Here is a 23,584-nt window from a genome sequence, read left to right as displayed (position 1 = left end):
GGAGCGGGGGACTTGCGTACTCCTTTACTGCCCTGATCTGCCCGACTGCAATTTTAAGTTGCGAGTGGCAAGGACACCAGCCCCGGGGTCCTCTTTAAATAGGCAGATCAGGCCCCGGTGACAACATCAGGGAGGGGGGGGTGGGATCTGTGATTTTAACCCGAGGCCTGAGCAGTGGCTGTATCCCCACCCAGGCCTAGCCCGGCCAGAGGCCCAGTAAAGTACGTTTTTATTCATTTTCTTTTTCCAATTTCCTTAAGGGGTGGGGGCCAGGAGGAGCAGAAGAGTTCCTCTGGGCCCCACATGGAACCATTGGCTCTCCCTTACATAGGATTACATAGGATATACGGCACAGAAACAGGCCATTCGGCCCAACCAGTCCATGCGGCGTTTATGCTCCACTCGAGCCTCCTCCCGTCTTTCCTCATCTAACTCTATCAGCATAACCCTCTATTCCCTTCTCCCTCATATGCTTGTCTAGCCTCCCCTTAAATGTATCTATACCATTCGCTTCAACCACTCCCTGTGGTAGCAAGTTCCACATTCTCACCACTCTCTGGGTAAAGAAGTTTCTTCTGAATTCCCTATTGGATTTCTTGGTGACTATCTTATATTGATGGCCTCTAGTTTTGCTCTTCCCCTCAAGTGGAAATATTGGCCCAGAAATTGGTGTCGGGGGCTTCCCGCGGGTGCAAGCCCCCGACCTACACTTACCTAGCGCGCCGACAGTTGAAGCCTGGCCCTGCGTGGATTTCCTGTCAGTGGCCCGGTTCAGCTCCCGGCGCGCTGCGCTTGCGTGATCCAGCGGCGTAGTTAGTTCGATGAGCCGGCTGGGATCACGTGAGCACTGAGCAACCAATCGGAGGTTGCAAAAGTTCATTCATGAGTTTGATAGCAAGAACTGTCAAACTCATGAAAACTCCAGGTGCCCAAAACAGTACTTTAACTTCAAATAAAAGTTTTAAAAATTCCCACTAATTAAATGAACTATTAATAACTCTAAAAAACTAATTTAAACAATTATTCAAATTTTTGAAAAAAATAATTTTTTTAAAAATCGGGTCTAAAAATACACTTACCTTACTGTAAAGTCTTTAAAAATATTAAACCTGTGGAAAAAAATTTCTAACTTTAATTAATAGACCACTTACCTTTTAAAACTAAGTCCTTACGTCTGCTTTTTCCACGCGTAAAAACCGGAGGCCTTATCGCACGGGCAAAGCTTAAAAAAAGAAGGAATTTCAGCGCGCACGCGCAGACTCCTGCGCGCATGCGTTCGACCTCTGAACCCCCTTGGTTCAGAGGAAAGGAAATGCCGGTTTTCCGCGCATGCGCTGTGCATGCTGAAAACCGGCACTTCCATCGGGCCCACGCATGAGTACCCCGTCCGTACTCACGCGTTGGGACCCGAATTACTGGGCCATTCTCTCTGTGTCTACTCTATCAAAACCTTTCATCATTTTATAGACCTCCATTAAGTCACCCCCTCAGCCTTTCCCTGGGCTTCCCCCTCACCACACCCGATCGCGATCACCCATGGTCCGTCCGTCCGCCCTCACCCCATCGCCGCCATAGCACTGGCCTGACTGCCGGGGACGGCTCCCCGTGGGCTCCCCAGCCGCAGCCTCCTACCGTCCGAGTCCCCGCTCCCGCCCGTCAGCAAGGCCGCGATTCCCGCCAGGTCCGAGCTGGGAATTGGAGCCAGAGCTAGGCCCGGGAGCCACGGGGTAATTTTTACCTGATGGGGCCCGTCGGGAAATAGATGGGATCGGGTTGCAACACTGGCTTTACGCCCCAGCCCCATTTTACCCGCCATTGAAGGCAACGAAACGTAATTACTAGGCGGGGTGTAAAAAACGCCCGTTCCACCCGATCCCGTGGGGTTTTCCGCCCCCCACCAGTTGGGTTAAAATTACCCCATTAAGAATGCTCCATGGGGTCCTCGGCCCCCGGCCCTCCTGCACACACTGATCCCGCCCCGAGTTCAAAATCGAACCCTAAATATGTCTACCCACAAGAAGGCATCAAAGTCCACGCTGACTGCTCCAGGCTAATAACTAGACATAAAAACATAGAAAAATAGGAGCAGGAGCAGGCCATTCAGCCCTTCGAGCCTGCTCCGCCATTCAATATGATCATGGCTGATCTTCTGCCTCAATACCATAGTCCCGCACTCTTCCCACACCCCTTGATGCACGTTGACCATGTCAGGGACCGCTGTGAACGAAAAGCTGCTGCAAGGTCTTGATTGCAATACACTGCTACATATCAACGCAGCCACCTTGTGGCCTTTTCCCGGTCCCAGGCCCTGGAAAGCCTCTTAAAAGGCCAGCAAGGAAATGAGAGCAAATAAAACCCTTCGACATCTCCAAGGGCATTTGGAGCGAGTACGGCATCTCGACCTTGTAAGCAGACCTCTCCTTTTGGCACCTCGGTGCAAATTCTCTGGGCTCTCGGGGTCAATTCTGTCAGGCCCGTCTTCTCCCAAAGGTCACTTTCAGCTCCACTCTGTAGCTTGGGCAAAATACTATGTAAAAGAAAAAAAAGGACCATTCTTTTGAAATTCACTCTGCCTCAGTCCGTTTGTTTGAACTTGTCCATATTCTGAACAATGACACTGCGGTGAAAATGAGGTTGTACCTGCGGAAAAACTAAGCTATGGGAAGCCTGCCTGTCCAAACCAATAATCAGGTAAAGATGGGCAGGCTTGATATGGAGAGTCCCTCCTAAAGGAAGGGTCACAATGGCACTGTCTTGTTGTTAACAGTCCCTCAACTTGCAGAATGCAATGTTCTGAAGAAGCTCCATTCTTGTTCGCTCCATGACCTCTTGTGACCTTTCTCGACAGAGCTGCAAAAAAAAATGTTTTCCCTTTCAGCGTTTGTACGTGAAAATCACGGTGTGCGGACACATGAAAGTCCTCGCTCGGATTGCTGGTCGCTGCGGCCATATATACAGGTGCAGCAGGATGTCCAGCTCCAATACATCAGCATCTCCCATCGACAAATGAGCACGAATTTCCAATGGCGTCAAGGACATAGTCAACGTGAAAGTCAAAATAACAAGTGAAAATGAAGACCTATAAAGGTAGGGCCACTTAGAAATGTGGTGGGCTCGTTTTCAATCGGTCTTGCGTCTATTTTGTTATCGTGAAAAAGAGAAAGTGCGTATTACTGAAATGTAAAATTGTGCTTGAAGTATACATAGTGCTTGACTCTGTGCACAGTTCACATCTTACAATAAGGATAGAGAGACAGTGGAGAAAGTGCAAACAAGGATGATACCAGAATTGAGAGGTTATACTTTGCATGAAAGATTGAACAGGCTGGGGCCCTTTTCTCTGGAAAAGGGGGCTGACCTAATAGAGATCTTTAAAATGACTAAGGGGTTCGATAGGGTAGACGCAGAGAAGATGTTTCTACTTGTGGAGGAGTCCAAAACTAGGGGATAAATATAAGATAGTCACTAATAAATCCAATCGGGAATTCAGGAGAAACCTCTTTATCCAGAGAGTGATTAGGATGTGGAACTTGAGATGAATAACATAGATGCAGTTAAGGAGAAGCTAGATAAGTACATGAGGGTGAAAGGAATAGAAGGATATGTAGAGTTAGATAAAGTAGGGTGGGAGGAGGCTCATGTGGCGCATAAATGGCCTGTTTCTGTGCTGTAAATTCTATGTTATTCTATGTAATTCTATGTATGTTTTGTTATACATCCTGATATGTAGGCCAAATGAAGAGTTTTACATGGACAGTGATGTGGGCTACCCTGCTACTCAGATCCTCAGCTACAGATCCACAAAACAGTGAGTAGAATCAAGGACTGCACAATGGACTGTGACACAGAACCTTCTTTGTACGCTAAGCTTCAATGCATCATGTTCCTCTTGACATCAAGTCATCCTACATTTATGATTACAATCTACTCCGGATAATTCGGTCAATTTCTTTTTTTGCTGAATTATCCAGTCATTTGAATTAAGCAGCGCAAGTCACGTGGGAAAATAAGATAGGGCTGTTCAAAATCATGAGGGGGTCTAGACAGAGCAGATAGAGAGAAACTGTTCCCATTGGCGGAAGGGTCAAGAACCAGAGGACGCAGATTTAAGGTGTTTGGCAAAAGAACCAAAGGTGACATGAGGAAAAGCTTTTTTACTCAGCGAGTGGTTATGATCTGGAATGCGCTGCCTGAAAGGGTGGTGGAGGCAGATTCAACCGTGGCTTTCAAAAGGGAATTGGATAAGCACCTGAAGGAAAATTTTTGCAGGGCTACGGGGAAGTGGCGGGGGAGTGAAACTAGCTGAATTACTCTCGCAGAGAGCCGGCACGGGCTCGACGGGCCGAATGGCCTCCTACTGTGCTGTAACCATTCTATGATTCTATTCTATAAGAATTAAATGTTCAAAAAAAGTTGAATTATCAGATCATTTCGGAACATAGGAACAGGAGAAGGCCATTCAGCCTCTCGGGCCTGCTCCACCATTCAATTAGATCATGGCTCATCCACACCTCAACTCCATTTACCCACCTTCATTCCATATCCCATGATGCCCTTTCCCAACTAAAATATATCCATCTCAGTCTTCAAGGCTCCAATTGCCCCAGCATACTTTTGGAGGCTAGACAGGCTGGATGCAGGGAGGATGTTTCCCCTGGCTTGGGGGGGGGGGTCTAGAATGAGGGGGTCACAGTCTCAGGATACGGGGTAGGACATTTAGGACTGAGATGAGGAGAAATTTCTTCACTCAGAGGGTGGTGAACCTGTGGAATTCTCTACCACAGAAGGCTGTGGAGGTCAAGTCACTGACTATATTTAAGGAGGAGACAGATAGATTTCTAGACGCAAAAGGCGTCAAGGGGTATGGGGAGAGAGCGGGAATATGGTATTGAGATAGAGGATCAGCTATGATCATATTGAATGGTGGAGCAGGCTCGAAGGGCCGAATGGCCGACTCCTGCTCCTATTTTTCTATGTTTCTAATTCCGAATTTCCACTACCCTTTGTGTGAACAAGCTTCCTGTTTCCCCTCCTAAACAGCCCAGCTCTAATTTTAAGGTTATGTCCCTTCATTCTTGAGTCTCCCAGCCGGGGATATCGTTTCTCTGTATCGACCCTATCGAATCCTTTTAACATTTTAAACACCTCGATCAGGTCACACCCTCAATCTTCTATACTCGAGGGAATACAAGCCAAGTTTATGCAACCTCTCCTCATAATTTAACCCCCTAAGCCCCGATATCATTGGAATTAAGATGTACGTTGGATGCCAGAGAAAGATATTCTGCCATTTATTTTGAAGTATCTTTTTCCATTATTCAGATATTTCACATTATGTCATCTACAGATTAAAGTTCTTGGGCTAGATTTTCATGATCCTGCCATATTGGGTGCAATCGAATACAGGAAAATCGGACAAGATCCCTCGCTGGTGTTTGCTTCAAACCCACCCGATTTTACTCTTTTGGGTACAGCCGAGGCCTAACAGAATTTGCCCCCATGTTTCCCTCTATTTTTGAAGGAAGGGCTATCTTCTGTTGTTGAAGTTCATGACCAAATCAAAATAGCTGCACGGTGCGATCTTGTAAAACCCAATTAAAAAAAAAATCATGGGATGTTGGGGATGCTGGCAAGGCCAGCATTTACTGCCCATCCCTAATCGCCCTGGAGAAGCTGGTGGTGGGTCGCCTTATACAACTGAGTGGCTTGCTAAGAACCGACCATATTGCTGTAAGATCTGGAGTCACCTATAGGCCTGGCCAGGTGAGGATAACAGACGGGTTTTTACTAATACAGGTAGACTATCCTTTATCCGAAAACCTCGGGACCAGCCGAGTTTCGGATAAAGGAGAATTTCGGATTTCGGAAGGTGGGTCGGCGGGGGGTCGTGCGCACGACTTACGCTGACGCTCAGCGTAAGTCAGTCGGGGTCGGGGCCGGCGGGGTACGCGGGGGGGGGGTCGGCGGTTGTCAGGGCTGGCGGGGTCCGCGGGGGTGTCGGGGCTGGCGGTTGTCGGGGCTGGCGGGGTCCGCGGGGGGGTCGGCGGCTGGCGGGGTCCGCGGGGGGGGGGTCGGCGGTTGTCGGGGCTGGCGGGGTCCGCGGGGGGGGGGGTCGGCGGTTGTCGGGGCTGGCGGGGTCCGCGGGGGGGGGTCGGCGGTTGTCGGGGCCCGCGGGGGGGGGGGTCGGCGGTTGTCGGGGCTGGGGGGGTCGGCGGCTGGCGGGGTCGGCGGTTGTCGGGGCTGGCGGGGTCGGAGGTTGTCGGGGCCGGCGGGGTCCGCGGGGGGGTCGGCGGTTGTCGGGGCCCGCGGGGGGGGGGTCGGCGGTTGTCGGGGCTGGGGGGGTCGGCGGCTGGCGGGGTCGGCGGTTGTCGGGGCTGGCGGGGTCGGCGGTTGTCGGGGCTGGCGGGGTCCGCGGGGGGGTCGGCGGCTGGCGGTTGTCGGGGCTGGCGGGGGGGTCGTGCGCACGACTTACCCTTTATCCGAACTTCCGCAACCGGAACCCTCTAAAAACCGAAGGTTTTTTCGTTCAGCGTAAGTCGTACGCACGACTTACGCTGAACGAAAAAACCTTCGCGGTTTTTAGAGGGTTTCGGTTTTCGGAAGTCCGGATAAAGGGTAGTCTACCTGTACTAGCTTTTTATTCCAGGTTTATTTAATTAATTACATTGAAATTCCCCAGTTGCCACGGTGAGATTTGAACTCATAACCCGACCAAATCATTAGTCCAGGCCTGCTGGATTACTAGTCTCGCAACATAACCACGATGCGACCATCCCCCTGTATAATTACGTTGGTGGACACAAAGGAAAGCTGGCCAATCGCAGCACGCCTGTAATGATGGTTCTTTCACACTCCTTAAGTTGCTAACTAGCCAGTTAATTGATATATCTGAGAACTGTTTCGGGTAATAAGAGCTGCGGAGTGCGGAATACTTAAATTTAGCGGCTCCACAAAAACGGGGAAAATGCTGATTGTCTGTAACTTTCAGTCTTCAAGAAAAAAAGTCGGTCTTTAGCATTCTCCTCAAAAGCAAAACAGTTCTCTCTGTATAATGAGCTCTCCGGAGAAAGTAAAGTTGTCCACAAAAACACTTATTTTCAGATCCAAATTATGGGGTGTTACAGAAGTGTGCAGTCACAGCTGATTCCAACAGCTTCACTGTAATTGGAAGTTCTGACTCTCTGATCTTCTTGAACTTGCTGCTGTCGTACACAGTGGTGTTCCTTACTCCTTTGGTCGTGTCTTTGGCGCACTCCTCACGTTTAACACTCAGAGGCACTGTGATACTTGGCGACTGATTCAATAAATGCTGAGCTGGAAATGAAGAAACCCATTGCGAGTTTATTTGCGTGTGGTGATGTGTCTATCTGGCCCATCTACCACCCTTTCTCAACTTGAGCTTGTCCAAAACTCTTGCTGCCCGTGTCCTAACTCGCACCCAGTCCCGTTCACCCATCAGCCCTGTGCTCGCTGACCTACATTGGCTCCCGGTTAAGCATCGCCTTGATTTCAAAATTCTCATCCTTGTTTTCAAATCTCTCCATGGCCTCGCCCCCTCCCTATCTCTGTCATCTCCTCCAGCCCCACAATCCTCCGAGATCTCTGCGCTCTTCCAATTCTGCCCTCTTGCGCATCACCGATTTCCATCGCTCCACCATTGGCGGCTGTGCCTTCAGTTGCCTGGGCCGTAAGCTCTGGAATTCCCTCCTTAAACATCTCTACCCTTCTTTCCTCCCTTAAGACCCTCCTTAAAACCTACCTCTTTGACCAAGCTTTTGGTCATCTGCGCTAATATCTCCGCATGTGGCTCGGTGTCAAATTTTGTTTGATAATCGCTCCTGTGCAGCGCCTTGGGACGTTTAGAAATGCAAGTTGTTGTTGTCATCATCGAGTAAACTGCAAACAAAAGCAAAATACTGCGGATGCTGGAAATCTGAAATTCAAACAGGAAATGCTGGAAACACTCAGCAGGTCAGGCAGCATCTGTGGAGAGAGAAACGGAGTTAGCGGGGGCATGTTATTCCCCCAGGACGGGCGGGGCTGTGACGGGGGGAAGGCGGTAGGATAAAATGTCAAAAATCTGACACTCGACGCCAACCCGCCTTGACCGCGCCCACTTGTGGTTTTATTGGAGGCGGGTTGGGAGGGGGTGGGGTGGCGGGCGATTAGCCTTCTCTCCAGAGGGAGCACCCTTATTTAATTCATGTTAATGAGGTCACGCGCCTCAAATTTTAACAGAGTTTTACATTTACCGGCTGCAGGACGGGTTTCCCGTAGGGTAGATGCTGAGAGGATGTTTCCCCTCGTGGGGTATCTAGAACTCGGAGGGCACAGTTTCAGGATACGGGGTCGCACATTTAAGACTGGAGTACTGCGTCTAGTTCTGGTCACCACACTTTAGGAAGGATGTGAAGGCCCTTGAGAGGGTGCAGAGGAGATTTACCAGAATGGTTCCGGGGATGGGGGACCTTCGTTACAAGGACAGGTTGGAGAAGCTGGATTTGTTTTCATTAGAGCAAAGGAGGTTGAGGGGTGATTTGATAGAGGTGTACAAGATTATGACGGGTTTGGATAGGCTAGACGGGGAAAGGCTGTTCCCACTAGTTGATGGTACAAGGACTAGGGGAAACAGATTCAAGGTTTTGGGCAAGAGATACAGGGGGGACGTGAGGAAAAACTTTTTACGCAGCGAGTGGTGAGGACCTGGAATTTGCTGCCGACGGAAGTGGTGGAAGCGGAGACAGTCAATGTTTTCAAGGGGAGACTGGATAGGCACTTGAGGGAAATAAACTTGCAGGCTACGGGGATAGAGCGGGGGAATGGGACTGACTGGATTGCTCTACAGAGAGCCGGCATGGACTCGATGGGCTGAATGGCCTCCTTCTGTGCCGTTATGACTCTATGGCCTAGAAATTCAGTTGGCTGCGCCACCCATTAGCGCCTTAAGAGGGCGCTAAGTGGGTCGCAAGCCACTGGCCACACCTCCCGCTAAATTCAGCGGGACATTAGTGGTGGCGCTAGCCGTTAGCGCTGCGCCGCTACCGATGACGTCATCGATGTGCGCAGCGACCCGCTGATGCCCCGGCCGCGATATTTGGAAGCGCCCCCTGATTTACCGCCGGACGCTATGTGCGACTGGTTCAGGGGGGCCTACCTGTGGCAGTAGAGGCGCAAATTAAAGGAGGTGCGGGGCGGCCATCTTTGTTGTTGGCCGCCTGCCAGCACCTCTCTGCGCTCCCGTCCCCGGCCTCCTGACCACCACCCCCCCCCGCGGAGTGCCGGCTGCATTCCAAGAGCCCAGCACATCTCCTCGGTGCCGGGCTCTTTTGCCGGCACTCGCGATCCTCGGGGGGCCAGCTGGGCCCCAGATCGCGCTGCACAAGGCCCCTCCCCTTTAAGAAGGGGAGGAAGGCCTGCAATACCACAGCGCGACGTAGCACAGCGTGTGGCGCTGCGGCACGTTGCGCAACGATATTCAGTCGCAGCGCCCCAAGAGGGATGCGGGGCACCTCCAGTAGCGCCGCGCTTCCCTTTGGGGCGCTCCAACTGAATTTCCGGCGGGCGGCCGTGAATGCTTCCGGGGCGCTACTTTTAGCGCCCTGGCGAGGCTGGCACCCCAAACGGGGCTATAGTGAATTTCTAGGCCTATGACTCTATGAGGAGGAATTTCCTCTCTCAGAGGGTTGTGAATCTTTGGAATTCTCTACCCCAGTGAGCTGTGGAGGCTGAGTCATTGAATATATTTAAGGTGGAGATAGACAGATTTTTGAACGATAAGGGAGTCGAGGGTTATGGGGAGCGGGCAGGGAAGTGGAGTTGAGGGCAAGATCAGATCAGCCATGATCTTATTGAATGGCGGGGCAGACTCGAGGGGCTGAATGACCGACTCCTGCTCCTATTTTGTGTTCTTATTGGGACTCCTGGCAGCTGAAGTGAGGCGAGAAGGGCCGGATCCATCAGGTAAGTGCCTTTCCAGCACTGCTTGTGGGCCAGGAGGAGCATAAGTGTTTCCCTCCACCCCAAGCTAATATACCGACCCCCCCCACCACCCCACAGCTCTCCCCCCCCCCCCCCTCTCTCCTCTCCCCGGCTGCGGCCTTCCAGCGCAGGCCTTCCTGCCCGATAGCTGACCAGCCTCGCAATCTGGCTGGTGGCCGGCCTGGAAACGGAGACATTTAAAAAAAAATGAAATCCTGCCGTTAAACTCGGCAGGTCCTCCGTGTTCCCTGCAATTCCGGTTTTCCCAGCTGCTACACCCGCCTCCCTCCATCCCACTCCCTCCCTGACTCCCCGTAAATATTGGGGGTCAATGAGCTTTCATTGAGTAAATATACAAGACCGTCTCAGGACCTGCTTATCCTCAAAAGCCATCACTTTCTTTAAGAGGGGTGCAGGCTATGAGAGGGGCAAAGAAACTGGTCAGAAACAAGCACCGGTGAAGAAGTGAGAAAAAAAAATCATCTTATATTAATTGCAACTTGTATTAAATCTCCCCAGTCGCAGAAATAGTAGGGTCGGTGTGGAGGATGGCGTGTCCTGGGGCCCGTTCCTCACCCTGATGTCTGGCAGAATTTTCAGTTCGCTTGGCGATGCTCCCAGTTACACCGCCCATTACATAGACCAACAGTGGAGCAGGCATACTTGGCAAACAGGACCATATGTGTGCAGAGCCCCACAAGCACACTCCCAGACCAATTGATTGCCAATTGGATTGGAGGCCCCTTGCAGCGAGTGAGCAACGAGCCGCAGCCTTGGAATCCTTCCCAATCTAGACCGGCCAGGGGCCGGGGGGCCGGGGGACCACCCTCCCCCCCCCCAACTCTCTGCTCCCTGCCCACCGCCCCCCACCCCCCTGCTCTCCACCCCCCATCCACTCCCGCCCCTCCCCGCCCACCTCCTCAGGAGGGCAGTGTGTGTCGCTCTGGAATTGCGGCAGGTTCACAAGGTGGACACCCCGTTAGTGCCAGCCTTTTACACTCGCCCGTATTAAATCTCCCGCTCACTGACACCTTTTGTCTTCCTCCGACTGTAGTCCCTGGGCTGCCCCTCCCATTCCACAACCCTTCCTAGTTTCACACCCTCTGTAAATTTGCACCGAGCTTTGTAATTCATGCTGTTAATGTAAATTATAACCAGTCGGGGTCCCGAAACCCGATCCCTCGCGAGCTCCACTCAGCACCTCCTCCCCGCCCCGTCCTGATACAGTTCCTCCACCAAAAGCCAGTGCTTCCCAACCTTCCACTCATTTCTCATCCATTCCCAGGTGTTTGCCTCGAGTCACCAAAAGCTTTCAATTCAATTAGTAGTGTTTAACTTTACTGGTTTCTAACCTGCATAAGCTTGGCTTGTATTCCCTCGAGTATAGAAGATTGAGGGGTGATCTGATCGGGGTGTTTAAAATGTTCAAAGGACTCGTTGGGGTCGATACGGAGATATTGGGCTGGATATTCCGATCCCTACGGGTGGGTACGCGCTGTGCACCCACCCGTAGGGACATCGGAAATGCCGGTTTTAGGCATGCACAGTGCATGCGCCAGAAACCGGCATTTCCGATCTGTCAAGAAAGCTCTTGACAGATCCTCCGCCTGCCCGGGAGAAGGGCCTCTGCAGGCAGAGAGTTCTGCTTTTTGGAGACCCTCCGGCCGCAGAAAACACTTACAATTCTTGCGCCTGGTAAAAGCGCAAGGCCTGCTTTTACCAGGATAAGGGTTGAAAAAAGCTTTTAAAAAAGTTTTTCCACTGATTTATCATTTAAAAATACTTTTAAAAAAGATAAGTTTATTTTTAGCCCCGTAAAAATCTTTAATTAATTTTAAAAAATTTAAAGTTTTGTTTAAAATAGTTAATTTATTGGACTTTCAAGTCATTTTAAAAATGTGATTTAAAAAAAAAATTATTTAAAGTTTTACTATGTTTTGGGGGTGATCTCCATTCATAGATTTGACAGGTCTTTCTGTCAAGTGTATGAAGGGAGATTCCCTTCTGTGATTGGCTCCCCATGGCCCACGTGATCCCAGGAGCGCTGCGAATTGCCTGCACCCCTGGGATCCGTGGGCCCTGCACTCCGGCAGTTTGGTGAGGCCCAGCATCGGAACTCTGCGCCTCCCGGGAGCCCTCAGGTAAGGGCGCAGATTTTTCCAGATCGCAGCCTTCCACCCGCGGGAGGCCTGCGATCGGAATATCTGGGCCATTAGTTCCTCCGGCGGGGGCATCATGAACGAGTGGGCATAATCTTAAGATTAGAGCCAGGACAGTTAGATGGGAAATCAGGAAGCACATTTTTGCAGAAAGAACCATAGAATCTTACAGCACAGAAGGGGGCCATTTGGCCCATCGTTCCTGTGCTGCCTCTTTGAAAGAACAGGTGTGCTCAGTCCCACCCCCCTCCCCCCGCTTTTTGTCTGTAACCCTGTAATTTTCTCATCCTCAAGTACCTGTCCAACTCCCTTTTAAAATTATTGATGGAATCAGGGCAGTCAAAATCTGGAGGCTGTCGATGCTGGGGGACAATTGGAGCTTTCAAGACTGAGATTAGTCGATTTATCTTGGGTAAGGGTATCAAACCATATGGAGCTTAGGCAGGTAAATGGGATTGAGCTGCAGGTCCGCCATGATCTGATTGAATGGTGGAGCAGGTGCGAGGGGCTGAATGGCCTCCTCCTGCTCCTAATGTTACTATGACCCTATGAACCTTTCTACGGGGCTCTTCTGATCTCCTGCAGTAACTTTGACAGGTGATTGGTGGAACTGCCTGAGAAACAGTCTAAATTGCCGTTTTTAGCTCCAGGTCCTCTTCCGCTCTCCCCGCTGGAGGAGGCCTGTGGAAATTCCAGGCATCTGCCCCTAACATTTTGGTAAATTTTCAAGTTGTGTTTCCTTCTCTTCTAATAGCCACAGAAGGCAGACAGATAGAAGTGCAGATAGCGCGGACCATTCTGATGTCGACAGAAGCTCCAGGAAAGGTGACCGGGCCTCAAGAAGCCAAAAGCACCAACCTCCAAATGTCAGGCATCCCAACACTTTCTGTTGCTACCAGCGTTAATGAGCATGTGGCTGCCTTATTAGGCAATGAGACAATAATGTCAACTGACAGTAGCCATTTCCCTGAAGCTCCAGCGATAAGCAATCTCACTCAAAACCTTAATTTGCCAAGTCTCAACAATACCACCGTGGCTACCTTCCTGCTCCATAATGTAAGTGTCACCTTGAACCCATTCCCTACATTGCCAGTGAATGTTAGCACTACCCAGGCCTCTATTAAATTAGAGACCAGTGCAGCTCAAAAACTTGCCGTAAACAATAGTCTAATACCAGCCCTACGGCCAACTGCGAACCACACTGTTAGCCTGGCCTCCAACTCTTCCCAATACATTAGCAACGTGACGACAGACGTCAAATCATCGCAGGGGAAGAGCTCAGCGCCTAGGCCAGTGAGGAAGAAAACTGCCACACCCTCAGTCCCCAAGCTATCGAGGAACGACACCATCGCCGCACATGGGAAACTGTTGGGAGGGAAGAACGTCACAAAGGTAATCGCTAAGCCTCCCAAACAGCGCAAAGTCACCAAACCGATAAAGAAACCCCAGAAACCTCAGAAGCAGCGATCCTCCAAACCGAAACCGAAAATCAAGAAGCCCAAAGCTCACGTGAAACCAGAACGGGCGGAAAAGCGGCAGAAGATTAAAAAAAAGAAAAACACCAAAACAGGGAAAAGCAGAGTGAAGCCAACACCTTTCCCCTATTTTGAAGACTATTACTGCCCCCCTCAGTGTGCTTGCTACGGAAGGTATGGTTTCTTTCATTTGTCAGTGATAAATATCCAAAATTTAATTCATGATATCACAATACATGGCGAAAGAACCAGAGGGGGAGATGAGGAGAGTTCTGTTTACGCAGCGAGTTGTTGTGATCTGGAACGCGCTGCCTGAAAGGGCGGTGGAAGCAGATTCAATAGTAACTTTCAAAAGGGAATTGGATAAATGCTTGAAAAGGAAAAATTTGCAGGGCTAATGGGGAAAGAGCAGGGGAGTGGGACTAATTGGAGAGCCGGCACAGGCACGATGGGCCGAATGGCCTCCTTCCGTGCGGTATGATTCTATGCGTGCAGAATGTGTCCGCTACTTTAGTGGATCCATTAAACCCATTCAAAATAAACATCGGGTAAACAAATGTCATCTAAATGTGTTAGTGTAGGAATGGAGGTTCCTATCAAAAAGATTGAGTTCAACTCAGGTAATTAAATTAATGAACTTTAATGAAAACAAACGAGTTTAAACTGGAAACTGCTAGGACACATCAATAACAGGTCTATTCTCCTTGAGGGCTCCTTCAGGACCTCTCTGGCCACAGGGGATGTGCCAGAGGACTGGAGAACCGCTAATGTAGTTCCATTATTCAAGAAGGGTAGTAGGGAAAAACCGGGGAACTACAGGCCAGTGAGCCTAACATCAGTGGTAGGAAAATTATTGGAAAAAATCCTGAGGGACAAAATTTGTCTCCACTTGGAGAGGCAAGGATTAATCAGGGATAGTCAACATGGCTTTGTCAAGGGAAGATCATGTCTGACTAATTTGATTGAATTTTTTGAGGGGGTGACTAGGTGTGTGGATGAGGGTAACGCAGTGGATGTGGTATACATGGATTTCAGTAAGGCCTTCGATAAAGTCCCGCACAGGAGACTGGTCAAGAAGGTAAGAGCCCATGGAATCCAGGGTGCCTTGGCACATTGGATACAAAACTGGCTTAGTGGCAGAAGGCAGAGGGTGATGGTCGAAGGTTGTTTTTGTGACTGGAAGCCTGTGGCCAGTGGGGTACCACAGGGATCGGTGCTGGGTCCCTTGCTGTTTGTGGTCTACATTAATGACTTGGATGTGAATGTAAAGGGTATGATCAGTAAGTTCGCGGATGATACAAAAATTGGTAGGGTGGTAAATAGCGAGGAGGGTGGCCTCAGTCTGCAGGACGATATAGATGGGTTGGTCGGATGGGCGGAACAGTGGCAGATGGAATTTAACCCGGAGAAGTGCGAGGTGATGCACTTTGGGGGGACTAACAAGGCAAAGGAATACACAATGAATGGAAAGACCCTAGGCAAGACGGAGGGTCAGAGGGATCTGGGTGTGCAAGTACACAGATCCCTGAAGGCGGCGGAACAGGTGGATAAGGTGGTAAAAAAGGCATATGGGATACTTGCCTTCATTAGCCGAGGCATTGAATATAAGAGCAAGGAGGTTATGATGGAGCTGTATAAAACACTGGTTAGGCCACAGCTGGAATACTGTGTGCAGTTCTGGTCGCCACACTACAGGAAGGATGTGATCGCGTTAGAGAGGGTGCAGAGGAGGTTCACCAGGATGTTACCAGGGCTGGAGCGCTTCGGCTATGAAGAGAGACTGGGCAGATTGGGTTTGTTTTCCTTGGAGCAGAGGAGGCTGAGGGGGGACATGATTGAGGTGTACAAAATTATGAGGGGCATAGATAGGATGGATGCTGAGGAGCTTTTTCCCTTAGTAGAGGGGTCAATAACTAGGGGGCATAGATTCAAGGTAAAGGGCGGGAGGTTTAGAGGGGATTTGAGAAAGAACTTTTTCACCCAGAGGGTGGTTGGAGTCTGGAACTCACTGCCTGAAAGGGTTGTGGAGGCAGAAACCCTCACAACATTTAAGAAGCATTTGGATGTGCACTTGAAATGCCATAGCATACAAGGCTACGGGCCAAATGCTGGAATATGGGATTAGATTAGGCAGGGCTTGATGGCCGGCGCGGACACGATGGGCCGAAGGGCCTCTATCCGTGCTGTATTACTCTATGACTCTATGACTGATCCCCTGATCAGGAGAGTGACGTCATGACGTCATCACGTTCTTCCCACCATTGGGGCATCGCGTGACTAACGGCATGACGTCATCACGTGCTGTAAAGGTAACTGGCATTGTACTGTCAAACAGTGTAATTAAAGATACAGGCACAGACAGTAACTACATTGCTGTTAAAGGAATTATGTACAACCGCTCTGAGTCCTTTGGTGGCTCCGCCACAGTAGCATTTGTCAACTAAAAGCGGCAACACTAATTTCTAGGAATTAAACGACACGAGTTTAAGTTCATGGAAGAAGGTATTTTAAAATAGTCACCATAGAAGACAAAATGAGACTGAGCAATCAGCACAGGAATGCATCAAACGACAGAAACCTTCCATTACTTCAACACCCAGCTTCCGCTCCCTTTACAGAGCGCGCCTGAGATAAAACCAATAAATAAGACAGTCGCCCCAGCAAACACGGGACGTGTGAATCAGACACACGGCTCAGTCTTGCGAGTTTACTGTAAAACATCCCAGCCGTGATTCAGCTTGTCCTCTCCGCTACTGGCAGTCTCGGTGAATTCTGTCACCTGGCACAATTCTGTTTTCTTTCTGCAGTCAACGGCTGGGGCCGCGCGGTCTGTTTCTCTCAGGCCTGCTCAGACTGACGCCCGCATTTGAGACACAGATAGCCTCCACCACTCCCCACATTTCACAAGAGTCTCTCTGTCAGCAGCAGGGAAATCTTTCAACAATAGTTCTTCTGTTTCTCAAGGGAAGCCAGCACTGGTTGATTAATCTCAGGGCGACTGACAGCTTTGGACCTCTGACTGTAAACAAGAGTGTTCGTGGTTTATCGTACACGCCTTAACCATTTCACTGCTGAGGTGCTAAAAATAATGGCCTAGAAATTCACTATGGCCCCGCCAGCTGGCTAGCGCCCAAAAGTTAGCGCTGGGCGGGAAGCCTATAGCGATCGTCAGATATTCATTGTTAGCGCCCCAATTCGGAACCGGGCGCTATACCAGGGTGTGCCCGCCTCCGCTTGGGGCGCTGACACTGAATATCAGCGCTCTTGGCGCCGCTGCGCCAGCCGCTGCGGAGCGGCAGGCTGCGGTACTGCAGGCCTCCTCCTTCTCTTAAGGGGGAGCTGCCTGCAACGGGGAGATCGCCGCTGGATAGTGCCGGCAAATGAGCCCGGCACCACGGAGAAGTGCCGGGCTCGCGGAAAGCAGCCGGCAATGCCGCGGGGGGGGGGTGGTGGAGGAGGCCGGGGAAGGAGGTGCGGGCAGGCGGCCGCTGAAAAAGCGGCCGGCCGCACCTTCCGCTTTAAAGCGCCCCACTAAGGCAGCAGGACGGCCCCGTTTTCTGGTCGCTGTTTGCGGCCGCTTCGGAGGAGGCGGCCGCAACTAAATATGGGGATCGGGCCGGTTTCAGGGCGGAACCGGGGCACTGCGCACACCGATGACGTCATCGGTGCCGGCGCAGCGCTAATGGCTACCGCCGCCAATACCGCTGCGCTGAATATCTGCGCAAACTCATTTCTGGCGCAAAATCACTCTTTAGGCGTTAACTGGGCGCAAAGCTGGCAGCGCCTTAATGAATTTCTAGGCCAATGTGTTTTATTCCATTAACTCGTGTTCTCATGTTATTTGCAATATTGTGCAGCTAAAGGGGGCGCCCGCTTCAATAGAAAGACTTGCATTTATATAGCGCCTTTCATGACCACTGGACATCTCAAAGTGCTTTACAGCCAGTTAAATACTTTTTGAAGTGTAGTCATTGTTGTAATGTGGGAAATGCAGCAGCCAATTTGCACACAGCAAGCTCCCACAAACAGCAATGTGATAATGACCAGATAATCTGGTTCTTAAGGTTCTGACCATTTATGGAGAGATGAGCGGGTGATAAAGTCGACAACATATCAATGAACTCAAGGATCAACATCTATCCCATTTTGCCATATTGGCGTCTGATAAGATAATCTGGTTTTCTTTTGTTATGTTGATTGAGGGATAAATATTGGTCAGTACATGGGGATAATTCCCCTGCTCTTCTTCAAAATTAGTGCCACGGGATCTTTTACGTCCACCTGAGAGCGCGGTTTACAGCACCTCCGACAGTGCAGCACTCCCTCAGCACTGCACTGGAGTGTCAGCCTAGCTTTATGTGCTAATGTTCCTGGGGTGGGACTTGAATCCACAACCTTCATAACTACAGAGGCGAGGGTGCTGCCCACTGAGCCACAGCTGACACTGAATGAAATACTTTGAACTGTAGTTGCTGTTGTAATGTGGCAGCTTTTATTCCTCACATTTTGCTGCATGGTGCTTATTTCCTTTTCTGTTGAGAGTGGCTCCCTTTTGAGTTTCCCATCTTCCTTAAGTTGTCTCACACCCCTTTGGTCCATATTAGGAAAGATGGAGGCATCAATGCTGAGAGGCTGTTTCCCCTGGCTATGGAGTCTAGAACTAGGGAGGGGTCACAGTCTTAGAATAAGGGGTTGGCCATTTAGGACTGAGATGAGGAAGAATTTCTTCACTCAGAGGGTGGTGAATCTTTAGAATTCTCTACCCCAGAGAGCTGTGGAGTATATTCAAGACTGAGATCGATAGATTTTTGGACACTAAGGGAATCAAGGGATATGGGGATCGGGTGGGAAAGTGGAGTTGAGGTCGAAGATCAGCCATGACCTTATTGAATGGCAGAGCAGGCTCGAGGGGCCGAATGGCTGACTCCTGCTCCTAATTCTTATGTTTCTTATGTTTCTTAATGCACTTTGCTTGCACCCACCATGCAATCAAAATACACAATGGCTTCATAAAGCAGATGTGTAAATGTGCACTTTTGAGATCTGAATAAAAAAATAGCCAAACGCCAATATGGCAAAATGGGATAGATGTTGATCCTTGAGTTCATTGATATGTTGTCAACTTTATCACCTGCTCATCTCTCCATAAATGGTCAGAACCTTAAGCATCTAAGAACTTGAAAATCATTCTTCTTTTTAGAGATATTGCTCAGCCTCTCCTGTAAAGCATTAATTGACAAAGTGCAAACATTTCTTGGAATGCATTACACAGGGGCTGGTGTGTACCTTCACATTCTTCACATTCGCTCAGGAAATCTAGCAGTACGTTGACATATTTAGTGCTTTGACTGGATCCATCTTCTCAATCACAACAACTTGCATTTTTATAGCGCCTTTAACGTAGTAAAACATCCCAAGGCGCTTCACGGGAACTTAATCAGGCACAATTTGACACCGAGCCACGTAAAGAGGTATTAGCACAGGTGACCCAAAGCTCGGTCAAAGAGGTAGGTTTTGAGGAGGGCCTTAAAGAAGCAGAGAGAGGCAGAGAGGTTTAGGGAGGGAATTTCAGAGCTTAGGGCCCAGGCGGCTGTAGACACGGCCGCCAATGGTGGAGCGATGGAAATCAGGCATGTACAAGAGGCCAGAATTGGAGGAGCGCAGAGATCTCGGAGGATTGTGGGGCTGGAGGTGATTACAGAGATAGGGAGGGGGGCGAGGCCATGGAGGGATTTGAACACAAGGATGAGAATGGGTCGTATGGCCTACTCCTGCTCCTAATTCTTATCTTCTTAACTCTCCACTCCGACCTCTTGTACATCGCTCCCCCCGCTCTCTCCTCCCCTACGCCCCACCATTGGCGGTCATGCCAAGACACCACATTCCAAAACTGTGATTACTAATAGTTAATAAAAGCTACTGTGATCTTGCATAGTTAAAAAGCAGCAGTAAAATACCTTTAAATGATTATTTTCTTCATCAGTACTAAATGCTTACTTTCAGGATTGTCCAGTGCTCAGATAAAGGACTTAATAAAATCCCATATGGAATTCCCTTCAACACCAGGAATCTCTTTCTAATGAACAACAAGATTGACTTAATCCCATTGGATTTATTGAACGAGTACATGTTGCTGGAATTTTTGGTCCTTAACAACAACAAGCTGACGGATATTGGGGTAGAGGGCGCTTTGGAAGGCATGCAAAAGCTGACTCGCTTATACATGGACCAGAACAACCTCTCCAGCATCCCGACAGACCTACCCCCAACCTTGGAAGAGTTGATGCTGAATTCAAACAACATCAGTATGATGTCATCTCACGTCTGGGCAAAGTGCAAGAACCTCAAAAGCATTAGCCTTAATAATAATAGGATAAGCGATGAGTCCATCCCTCCGGGGGCATTCAATCCGGTGCAGAACTTGCACATCGTTAAAATGAACCACAACCTGTTGACTGCGGTCCCTGTCGATTTTAGTCCAAGTTTAGGAGAGCTGCATTTAGAAGGAAATCAGATTCGGAAATTACCGGACAAGGTGTTCACCGATTCCTCTGCACTGATATATCTCAGTCTCCACGACAACCAACTTAGCAATAAAGGCATCGGGGAAAAGGCCTTCCGACACATGAGCAAACTTGAATATTTGGATCTCGGCAAAAATGCCCTCATCGTCATCCCCAAGCTACTCCCACGCTCCTTGAAGAAGCTGATTCTACAAGCCAACAGCATCACCTCAATAAGGAAAGATGCCTTTCAGAAGATGTTCAAATTGGAGGAAATTTACCTGTCACACAACCAAATTTCACTGGTGGCCATTGGCGCTTTTCGGGGCTTGGCAGGGCTGCGGCACCTGGACCTCAGTCACAACCGCCTCGCTCAGGTCCCCCGTCAGCTGCCTTTAACGTTGCAGTATCTTTACCTTCACAGCAATCAGATCGCTTACATTCCCAGGGATGCGCTCTGTGGCCATCAGTGGGCAGAGAGTCACCTCATACTTGTGCGTCTTGAAAAGAACAACCTTGACCGCAGGCAAGCGGATGCCCATGCATTGAAATGTCTTAGGGGCTATCAAGTGATTCACTTTGAGTGAACTGTAAACCGGAAAAGTAGTCACGTTTCCAGTCCAGAGGACACATTTCGCAATGCCCTAAAGCTCAAATTCTGGCTCCGAATTTATTAAGTAGGGTTTATTTTACACTCCGGGCAACACAGACTGAAAACGGGATCCATTTTGTACAAACTCAACTCATGGACTTCATTTCTTTGAATGCAGTAAAGAGTAATAATTTAAAAATACAGTGGCTGTGCTCTAATTGGCCAGGGAACTATGTACTGTAATAGTTTGGAACATGTAAGAGACACTTCCCATATCTTTGATGTGTTTCCCTTTGTATTTTATAGGTGTAGGTTGATGTATATGAATAAAAAAAGACTGTTTTCCATGTTTGAACACTCAGTCGCTTTGAACTTTTACCCAAGTATCTGAGCAAACACACACACACAATCTGCATTAGGTTACAGCACTAATTTGGAGCCTTCGACCGCAAAGCAACATCTGCACATCAGAATAAGCAGATGTTTATTAGTGCATGATTTAATTACCGGATCTCATTCACACGCCTTGTTCGGTAAGTGAAACTGAGATTCCTTAGCAAATGTTAACTGGTCCTATCTATCAATCTCAGTTTTTAAATTTTCAATTGACCCCCCACCCCCCCCAGCCTCAACAGCTTTTTGGGGGGAGAGAGTTCCAGATTTCCACTAACCCTTTGTGTGAAGAAGTGATTCCTGATATCACCCCTGAACAGCCTGGCTCTAATTTTAAGGCTGTGCCCCCTTGTTCTGGACTCCCCCCACCAGAGGAAATAATTTCTCTCCATCTACCCTATCAACTCCTTTAATCATCTTAAGCACCTCAATTAGATCACCCCTAAATCTTCTATACTCGAGGGAATACAAGCCAAGTCTATGTAACCTTTCCCCATAATTTAAACCTTTTAGCCCTGGTCTGATTCTGGTGAATCGGCGCTGCACCCCCTCCAAGGCCAGTATATCCTTCCTGAGGTGTGGTGCCCGGAACTGAACGCAGTGTCCAGATGCAGTCTAACCAGAGATTTACACAACTGTTGCATGACCTCCACCCCTTTGTATTCCAGCCCCCTAATTTCACTTATTTTTAGTGATTTCTGTACACGGGCCGCTAAATATCTTTGCTCCTCCACAGTTCCCAGCTTCTCAACATTCAGAAAATACTCTGATGATCTATCTTTCTTAGGCCCAAAGTGGATGACCTCACACTTTCCCACATTGAACTCCGCATGCCACAGTTTTGCCCACTCACTGAATCTATCAATGTCCCTTTGCAACTTTCTGCTCCCGTCTACACTCCTTACTGTGCCATCTAACTTAGTGTCGTCAGCAAACCTGGATATACGGTTCTCTATTCCTTCATCTAAGTCATTGATAAATATAGTGAAAAGCTGTGGACCCAGTGCAGATCCCTGGGGGGCACCACTAGTTACATGCTGTCAATTTGAGCACACACCCATTATCCCTACTCTCAGTTTCCTACCTCCTCACCAATTCCCGATCCAAGCCATTAGGTTGCCTCCAATTCCATGGGCTCTCATTTTTTGCTCACAGTCTCTTACATGGACTTGCCCCACAACTGTCTGACTCAAAGGTGATAGTGCTACCCGTGGGCAGCACAGATCGGAGGCAGGCTGAAGAGAGTTAATAAGAACATAAGAACATAAGAAACAGGAGCAGGAGTCGGCCAATCAGCCCCTCGAACCTGCTCCGCCATTCAATAAGATCATGGCTGATCCAATCTTGGCCTCAACTCCACTTTCCCGCTCTCTCCCCACACCCCTCGACTCCCCTGTAGTTCAAATATCTGTCAATCTCCGCCTTGAATATATTCACTGACCCAGCCTCCACAGCTCTCTGGGGTAAAGAATTCCAAAGATTCACGACCCTCTGAGAGAAGAAATTCCTCCTCATCTCCGTCTTAAATGGCGACCCCTTATTCTGAAACTATGCCCCCTAGTTCTAGATTCCCCCACGAGGGGAAACATCCTCTCAGCATCCACCCTGTCAATTCCCCTCAGAATCTTATATGTTTCAATAAGATCACCTCTCATTCTTCTAAACTCCAATGAGTATAGACTCAACCTGCTCAACCTTTCCTCATACGTCAACCCCTTCATCCCAGGAATCAACCTAGTGAACCTTCTCTGAATGCCTCCAATGCAAGTATATCCTTCCTTAAATATGGAGACCAAAACTGTACGCAGTACTCCAGGTGCGGTCTCACCAGCACAATAAAAATAGTTAACTAGCATTCATTATTAATGTTAATGGATTAACCCTCAATCCAGGTGACGCTCCAAGCTGCCTCATGGCTATCATTACGTCTACTATAGGGATAGATGCAAGGGTGAGTCAGCTTGCTTTGTCTCTGGAGGAGGCCAGTTGGGTTTATTATAGGGCGGGTGCTGAACGTAAATCAACACCGAAGATGACTATCTGGGATTCGTTTTGCAAAGGAATGAACTATGACCTGTAGTATTGCACCAAAGTCGGTCAGGTTACATTTTCATAATTAAAATATCTAAATAAGCGGAGCTGTAAAAAAAACAAGGACAATACGTAGGTATGAGGGGCGAGTTGGCTAAGTTTGGTTGGGAAACTACATTAAAAGGTATGATGGTAGACAAGCAATGGCTAGCATTTAAATAATTAACGTAAAAACATAAGAAATAGAAGCAGGAGTAGTTCATTCAGCCCCTCGAGCCTGCTTCGCCATTCAATAAGATCATGGCTGATCTTTTACCTCAACTCCACTTTCCCGCCCTATCTCCATATCCCTTGAAACATAAAAACATAGAAACATAGAAGATAGGAGCAGGAGTAGGCCATTCAGCCCCTCAAGCCTGTTCCACCATTTAATGAGATCATGGCTGATCATCC

The 23,584-nt window shown here is 49.1% G+C and overlaps 1 protein-coding gene across 1 annotated transcript; it reads left to right on the top strand.

Moving 5' to 3' along the window:
• The first annotated feature begins 875 nt into the window (after nucleotides 1–875).
• Nucleotides 876–21,056, top strand: LOC147106409 (podocan). The gene is made up of 4 exons (XM_086009493.1): nucleotides 876–3,087; nucleotides 3,731–3,808; nucleotides 12,892–13,786; nucleotides 19,616–21,056. The coding sequence occupies exons 1-4, from the start codon at nucleotides 3,072–3,074 to the stop codon at nucleotides 20,700–20,702; spliced, it is 2,076 nt and encodes a 691-aa protein (XP_085865619.1). The 5' UTR covers nucleotides 876–3,071; the 3' UTR covers nucleotides 20,703–21,056.
• The last annotated feature ends 2,528 nt before the right edge of the window (nucleotides 21,057–23,584 follow it).

The sequence above is a fragment of the Somniosus microcephalus genome, chromosome 16 (assembly GCF_052327205.1).
Source record: "Somniosus microcephalus isolate GS21.2 chromosome 16, FLI_Smic_1.0, whole genome shotgun sequence".
In the NCBI taxonomy this organism is placed as follows: Eukaryota; Metazoa; Chordata; class Chondrichthyes; order Squaliformes; family Somniosidae; genus Somniosus; species Somniosus microcephalus.
The sequence above is the reverse complement of the archived record's forward strand: the minus strand, read 5'-3'. Positions and strand labels throughout refer to the sequence as shown.